Below are 8,851 nucleotides of genomic sequence, written 5' to 3'. Positions count from 1 at the left end.
GCGTGCGCGTGCGTCGTGCGTGTGTGTGCGTGTTTGGAACTCTTCCCTTTGTGTGCTCTCCAGTGTCGGGACAGATACAACAGTGGTACTCTTTGATGATTCAATTGATTTTGATTGAGCTTGCTGGCTAAATCTGGAGGGATAAAAAGATGATGTTCACAGTGTTCTGATTGCTGCCTGGTCATTTCTCAATGTCTCTCCGTGCCCTGGTGCATGTATAAATCACATGGGTCCTCTTTCATCTCTTCATCCCTTCACCTCCCACATGTGCTGCTATGCAACCCTCTCACCCTGGGCTCCAGACCCTGGGAACTCTACTGGAAACTACTGGTAACTCCACTGGTAATGATATGGCCATAATACTATTTAGTAATGCCAGTTGCTTCGACTAATATCCTGTTTTAAATGAGTGGGCTACTGTATAACACTGGACATGTATGCTAATACAATTTGTGTGTTGGTCTACTTTACTTGTATTAGCATATGGCAATAGGAACCTAGCTGCTACTGGCTACTGTAAGTATTGTACTTGCTTGGGAAATTAACAAAATAACTTGGGCAAAAATAAGGAAGGATCATGTTGCAAACACTTTTTAATTAAGTTTGTGAAATCGTTTTTATTATCACTGTAAATAATTTCTTTACAAAAAAATTATATTCAATCGCACACTTTCCACAATAAAATAATGCTCTTTTAGAATAGGAAATATGAACAACTCTTCATGAACAATGAACACATTCAGAGGAGAAAGATGCTTAAATCATTATTTAACACATTCAGGCACTGACACAACACAGGCCCCTCCACTTTCCTCTACAGTAACATGAATGTCCTGAAACCTCTCAAATACACCACCCTCATCCAATCTCCTTTGTGACCACTGATGGGAAAGGACTGGATGGGTGGAAGCAGTACGTAGACTGTAGTCTTGTGTAATCTTGTGACACTACAGGCCACAAAACATCTGGTAAACTCTATCGTTCCTTTGGAGATAACTTCCTTGTCAAACTGTTCCCCCATTCATTCTCTTCATCCCTACCGTAGCTTTTATTTCTTCTGCATGCTTTTTGTTTCCATACGTTGTTAAGGGTTAGTAGTGATAACCAATCCCAATCGAAATATGTCTGAAGAAATGTTTTTTCTTCTCCACAACATCATGATTTGCCTGAAGAGGTAACGGACTGACAAGTACCTCCCCGGAAGATTTGTGTTTTGAATCTCTGAATTTCAAACTGATAATGTTAATGGTTTAGACTCCATGGAGACTAGGTTTAGTGGGGTGAAAACGTATCTAGCCAATGCTTTGAACAACCTATCCAGTCCTTTGAGCTAAGTGATCTTACTGTATGGAAACGATAATGTTCTTCTAAATGAATAGAAATGAGCAACAGTCACATTAGGCATTTAGATGAGGGAGTAATTAGGATTTTTCAGACATAGACAATGACCCTGAAATACAGAAATTGTCTGGCTCCATATGTTATGACCAGACCCAAACAAAATGTCCCACATGCGCTGTACAATATCTCTGGTAATACTATGACAACCATGATACACCGGAGAAAACGTAATGTCATAGTGTACCGTACCATGCATTGAACCATCATTTCAAACCTCAAACCTTCATTTTCTGTGGAATTCGGAATTTCAGTCTCACAAAAGGTACCATTGTGTTCGTTCACTGCTCTCTCAGCATAAAGAAATAATTACACACAAATATAAATCTATTTATATTACATGTATATGTAAGTAAACATTTCAAGCACGCATCCCTCATGTTTAACACGCTTTTTATGTACATTACATATCAACATAGAGTGATGCACTGACTAAGGAAAACCTGTACAAAAATATGTCAAACTTCAAAAGTATAATAATCACAAAAGCTAGCAGCATAACAGGATGGTTGTACAGATGGGGCTACAGGTGGGTGGGGGTCAGAAATCTTTTGAGGTCTAAACTAGAATATGGAGAAAATACTGAGAATATGGATTGGATTTCTTGTTCCAAAAAACCCTTCAACCCCACAACCCAGACTCCCCTGGTCTTCTATCTGAGGATGTGTGTGTGTGGAGGAGTTGACATTGTTCTTCTGCTGTGCATCGCTGCAAAGCGGCACCAATAACGCAGCCTCAACTCTGAGTGAGCACTTCCATGGCAGTAGAGACACCACAAACAGACTGAGGCAGACACAGAACACAGAAGTATCCCCAATGAACCATGAATATGTAGACCAATGGTGTAAGTGGAGCTGTTTTGTGAAGCAATGATTTCCTTTGAAGAACACGACAAACACTCACACGCACACACACACACACACACACACACACACACACATACTCTCGCTCTCGCTCTCTCCCTTCCTCTTTCTATCACTCACACACACACACACACACACACACACACACACACACACGCATGCACGGGCAAGCACACACACACGCACGCACACACACACACACACACACACACACACACACACGAACATGTCTAACTAGGGTGGAGCTATGTTTAAAAAAATACAGTAAAAACATTTTATTTTCTGACTGTCTGTCTCAAGCTGGAGGGAGTCAACAACAGTGAGATAGTTTTGAAAGGGGATTGCATAGTAAGACTGGAAGAATGGAAGTTCTTGGCAGCAAAGGAGGTGACCGTTCAAAGGTCCAATGATCAAAGACATGGCAATGAAGCCTGGTTAAACACAGGAGGATGCTACCTTTATAACATAGTGTTTCTGTCACAACAAAAAATCTTTTTAAAAAAGTACAAAAACAACACAAAAAAACATCACTGTCCATAGATAAGTCTTGCAGCACATGGGGAGTTGTTATAAAGAGTGATTGAAAGGTTTTCAGTGCAACCCTTGTTATGTTCGAAGGGCAAGCCTTTCTGTGTCGGACCAGGGAGGGACTATGGAGGCAGGGCTGGGGTGCCTTCTATACTGGTGTGGTGGTGGGGTTGGAGGTGGTGTTGGTGGTTGAATATCAGTTTAAGGGATGGTGTACGTCATAGGGTGGCAGGTGGATAGTGTCTTGGTATACAACGAAGTTCCCCACACTGGACACAGATCAGTTTGGTGTTTCCCCTCATTTCCCCCTCGTTTGTAAAGATTAGGATCTACGGAGGGTAGGCTGATCCTAGATCTGTACATAGGGACAGCTCCTACCTGGAGTGTGGGACATGAGAGTGGACCTTGGGGGCGATGTACGTAGTAGGGGTCAGGTCAGGGTCGCAGTTCAGGGGTGAAGGGGGTTAGTATTATTGGCGGCAGGCGTAGGCCTTGAGGTTTTTAATGACATAGAAACCTATGGTCATGGGGGGCATGGCTATCGTCCGTCCTGCTCTCAGCGTCCTTGGCTTCAGCTCTGGTAACGTCTCGTTATCCACCATCAGTAACTGCTCCCCGTTGAGCTGGACAGACCTGCAGGGATAAAGACAGAGAACAGAATAGGAGTTCGAAGGAGTCGCTTAAAGCACCGTTCCACAGTGTAAGGCTCTATCTGAATGTTGGAGAACGACAAAGAGAGACGTGAACCTGAAACGCTCCCAGAACGTGAACGTGAGTGCTTGTCTTTTTTTTCTTTTTTCTTTCCTAGCACCAGGGGAGCCCCCCCTCCTAAATTTCTTGTTTGGTACCTGTACTATAGCAATGACAATAAAGACCATTCATTCATTCATTCATTCATTCATTCATTCATTCATTCATCCATTCATTCATTCATTCATTCATTCATTCATTCATTCATTCATTCATTCATTCATTCATTCATTCATTCATTCAGTCAGAGGTAATCCTTTATGATCTGTTCTTACAGTCAGTAGTTCACTTGGGGGCGCTATAGTAACATAGTTGCAATCCTTTGACACCAGAGCAGCATCGGGGTGAGTTCCATCTAAAATCAAAGTCAGTTCAGTCATTGATCTGCACTCCAGTGGATAGGCTGCACTAAAACTTAAATAATACCGTTTTTCTCTATCGCGTTAACACCAACATCGGAACCTCAAACACAATGATCAAAACCTGAAACTGGTGTATTTTATCTCACACCAATTCTTCACAATGACAAACACATTTCTTGCTTATCACTCATTTTGCAGCACATCAACCAGACAGTTAACAAAACACTAAGTACAATTCTCTACATTTGGCCCAATCTTCCTTGATAACAATCTCTTGTGTTCACATGGAAAACACTACCATTCAGAATGCTACACTCAAACCACCAATCACACAATCACACTCATATGGGCAAACGCCTATTGATTTTCAATTAGCCATCATAGCTTTAGCAATAAAAGGGCCAAAGTTGAGCTCTCCTGTGTTGAAATATATCAGGGCTGGATTCCTCATGCCAGGCTTTTGGCTTGGCTTTTGCCTGTGATGTCGACGAGGTCTTGTGGCCTTTGTGCAGAGTGTATGCAGAAGGCTTATTTTATTTTTTCTATTGTTTGTTGTGTATGAAGAACACTTTACAAATCCAACTATCATTGCTGAGATGTGTACAGTATTTCAGAATTTAAAAAAACATTCTATTCTTGTATTTGTGTGTTTTATATTTGAGTATGAAAACATAACAGTTTATACTACTGTATGTAGTGTAACACTGAAAATGCAAAAGGCCTACTGATAATCTTATCGTACCTGTTTTCCGCTGATCATAGTGTTTTCCATTGTTCAGATCAGTGTTCAATTGGTTCTTACAAGTGTCTATTCATTTGATGGTGTGTGTTGACGATAACATTTCATTTTGAGAAGACAACATTATTTTGGATGCAGTGTTTGCTTTTGCAAGAGATTTGTGGAGTTTTGTGTGTGAGTTTTTGGATTTGTGTTAAGAATTAAGAGAAAATGAGCTATGCTTTGAGAAAACGTGTTAAAGAGATAGAGAAAAACTGTAAGATGTGATTGATCCCAATTTCTGGGATCGACAGTGACAACAGAAAACTAACTTGAATAAATATTACAATATCTCTTTGGATACATTTCACACAGGTTTGGCAATTACGTTTGTTGTTACAAAACAATTTAGCATTTTGTAAATATTTGCAATGTTTTTAAGAGAATGCCAAATTCCCATGGCCTTTAGCATTCATCCGTCTTCTAGCTGAGGTCTGTACTAAGTCAGCAGATCGCAAGCTAACTGAAAGTGATAGACTAATCAATCTAATGTAATTACGTTTCACAAATGATGCCAAAACAACATAAAAACAGCAGAATCGTCAATTAATTCCACGATTAGAAATTATTCAAAACGCTGAGAACAATTTCTGAGGGTAAAAACACCCAATTAAGTGACTTTCCACAGGAGACAATGTTTTCCAGATCAACAAAGTTGTTTGAAGGGACTAACTGCACACTCACACGCACCCTGGGTATAGACCGTAACCATGGAGTTCTAAACACTATCAGCCATTCACTCAACTCAAAGGACAAAACTGTATACTATCTCTACTGTCGGTAAAAGGGATTCTAACCTCTGTGTAAACCATCTCCCGTCTGTCTGTCTATCTGTCTGTGTGTCTACCTGTTTCTCTCTCTTCTCAGCAGTTTGGTGATTGGGTCAATCACCTTGATCTACCTTTGGGATGTTACATGTTGGAATGATGAGGGACCCCCAGTTTGACTTGATGGGGGGCCCTCCCTCCCTCCCTTTCCTTTAGATAGCATGTACATTGTAAGTGTGTGTGTGTGTGTGTGTGTGTGTGTGTGTGTGTGTGTGTGTGTGTGTGTGTGTGTGTGTGTGTGTACTGTATATACACTACCGTTCAAAAGTTTGGGGTCACTTAGAAATTTCCTTATTTTTTAAAGAAAAGCACAGTTTTTTTCAATGAAGATAACATAAAATTCATCAGAAATACAGCAACCGTCACTCCAGTGTTCTAATGGTACATTGTGTTTGCTAATCGCGTTAAAAAGCTAATGGATGATTAGAAAACCCTTAAAAACCCTTGTGCAATTACGTTAGCACAGCTGAAAACGGTTTTGCTGGTTAGAGAAGCTATACAGATGGCCTTCCTTTGAGCTAGTTGAGTATCTGGAGCATTGATTGATTGATTGAAAACCTTTATTGTCCCCATTGGGGAAATTTTGTTGTCAAACAGCTCAGTTAGGGCAGAAAACATTCAGTACAGAAAACAGAAAAACATTCAATAAAAAACATAAAACAGTGCAGGCTCAATAAGTAAAAAGTTCCAAAAGTTCCATCTCCAGGTCTCCCCCACCCTGCAGGGCCTGGTTGTAGAGTCGGAGTGCAGCTGGAATAAAGGACTGTCCAAATCTTTTTGTACTTTGACGGGGGAGAACAAATCTGTGGCTGAACTTGCTCCTCATCCCTGCCAGCTCGCAGTACATCGGGTGGGAGGGATTGGCCAGCATGGCCGCCAGTTTTTTCCCCATCCTCTGTTCTGCCACCACCTCTAGGCTGTCCAGCCCGGTCCCCACCACAGAGCTGGCCTTCTTCACCAGTTTGTTTAGCTTCGCAGCATCCCTGGCACAGATGTTTCCACCCCAGCAGGCCACGGCGAAGAACAGAACGCTGGCAACCACCGACTGGTAAAACATTTGCAGCAGCTTGTTGCAGACACCGAAAGACCTCAGCCTTCTCAGGAAAAACAGTCTGCTCTGCCCTTTCCTGAGAAGAGCCTCGGTGTTGTCAGTCCAGTCCAGTTTGTTATTAATTTGTACTCCCAGGTACCTGTAGGAGTCCACCCTCTCGACTTCCACCCCCTTGATGGTGATGGGGGCTGGGGTCCTTCTCTTCCTCCTAAAATCCACCACCAACTCCTTTGTTTTGCTGGTGTTAAGCAAAAGGTAGTTGGTGTCGCACCACTGCACGAAGCTCTCCACCAGGGCCCTGTACTCCTCATCCCTGTCGTCTGTGATGTAACCGACGATAGAGGAGTCATCCGAAAACTTCTGCAGGTGGCACTGGTCGGAGCTAAACTGGAAGTCGGAGGTATAGAGGGTGAAGAGAAAGGGTGACAGAACAGTTCCCTGGGGGGCACCGGTGTTGCACACCACCACCTCAGACTGACAGCCCTGCAGTCTCACATACTGACGCCTGTCCATACTGACACAAATCACATTTGTGGGTTCGATTATACTCTCAAAATGGCCAGAAAATTAGAACTTTCATATGAAACTCGACAGTCTATTCTTGTTCTTAGAAATGAAGGCTATTCCATGTGAGAAATTGCCAAGAAACTGAACATTTCCTACAACGGTGTGTACTACTCCCTTCAGAGAACAGACAAACAGGCTCTAACCAGAGTAGAAAGAGAAGTGGGAGGCCCCGGTGAACTGAGCAAGAAGAGTCTAGAGTCTCTAGTTTGAGAAATAGACGCGTCACAGGTCCTGAACTGGCAGCTTCATTAAATGGTACCCGCAAAACGCCAGTGTCAACGTTTGCAGTGAAGAGGCGACTCCGGGATGCTGGCCTTCTAGGCAGAGTGGCAAAGAAAAAGCCATATCTGAGACTGGCCAATAAAAGGAAAAGCCCATTGCTTTTTAATATGGGCAAAAGAACACAGACATTGGACAGAGGAAGATTGGAAAAAAGTATTATGGACAGACAAATCGAAGTTTGGGGTGTTTGGATCACACAGAAGAACATTTGTGAGACGCAGAACAAGTGAAAAGATGCTGGAAGAGTGCCTGACTCCATCTGTCAAGTATGGTGGAGGTAATGTGATGGTCTGGGGCTGCTTTGGTGCTGGTAACGTGGGAGATTTGTACAAGGTAAAAAGGATTTTGAATAAGAAAGGCTATCACTCAATTTTGCAACGCCATGCCATACCCTGTGGACAGCGCTTGATTGGAGCCAATTTCCTCCTACAACAGGACAATGACCCAAAGCACACCTCCAAATTATGCAAGAACTATTTAGGGAAGAAGCAGGCAGCTAGAATTCTGTCTGTAATGGAGTGGCCAGCGCAGTCACCAGATCTCAACCCCATTGAGCTGTTGTGGGAGCAGCTTCACCGTATGGTACGCAAGAAGTGCCCATCAAGCCAATCCAACTTGTGGGAGGTGCTTCAGGAAGCGTGGGGTGAAATTTATTCAAATTACCTCAACAAATTAACAGCTAGAATGCCAAAGGTCTGCAATGCTGTAATTGCTGCAAAGGGAGCATTCTTTGACGAAAGCAAAGTTTGAAGGACAAAATTATTATTTCAAATAGAAATCATTATTTCTAACCTTGTCAATGTCTTGACTATATTTTCTATTCATTTTGCAACTCATTTGATAAATAATAGTGTGAGTTTTCATGGAAAACACAAAATTGTCTGGGTGACCCCAAACTTTTGAACGGTAGTGTACCTGCAAAGGATGATTACCTGACAAGACAGAAAGAGAGGAGAGGAGAGCCTCAGTAGTGAGAATCTCCTACTTAAAGTGCTATACTATGTTCAACAGAAACACTCAGCAGCAACAACAACAACAACAACAACAACAACAACAACAACAACAACAATAAGAAGAATGCATTAAATATGTATAGTGCTTTCTCATGGACATTGATCAACATTTGATTATTATCAAAATATACGAGGACAGCCACAGAACATACAGTATGATAGGGCCCTATACATTGAGTTTTTAGCAAGGACTTAAACGAGGAAATACTGTCAGCAGCTCTAACAGCAGCTGACTGAATACTGTTGAGTTTCAAGTGTATTGTTACGTCACATTACGTGATTAAGTGTAAGAGAGTAAAACTCTCAGGTTTCGGTTCCTGACATTGCATTGCAGCACAGGACATAAGGCAGTAGGCATAATTCAAGATAGAAAAGTGACAGTAGTACAGGACATAAGTGACAGAAAATAGGCATAATACAAGATAAAGGTGA

General features: G+C 42.0%; 1 protein-coding gene across 1 annotated transcript in view; it reads right to left on the bottom strand.

Moving 5' to 3' along the window:
* Positions 1 to 3,259: 3,259 nt before the first annotated feature.
* hpse2 (heparanase 2) overlaps positions 3,260 to 8,851 on the bottom strand; it is a gene marked incomplete at both ends in the record, with an annotated part of 77,121 nt that continues 71,529 nt past the window's right edge. The window contains one exon of the mRNA XM_080528100.1: positions 3,260 to 3,422. Within this exon, the coding sequence (XP_080384226.1) occupies positions 3,260 to 3,422 (163 nt within the window). The remainder of the gene's footprint in view (positions 3,423 to 8,851) is intronic.

This window comes from Nansenia antarctica (genome assembly GCF_963989245.1).
Source record: "Nansenia antarctica genome assembly, chromosome: 1".
In the NCBI taxonomy this organism is placed as follows: Eukaryota; Metazoa; Chordata; class Actinopteri; order Argentiniformes; family Microstomatidae; genus Nansenia; species Nansenia antarctica.
This window is presented reverse-complemented; position numbering and strand designations above follow the sequence as displayed.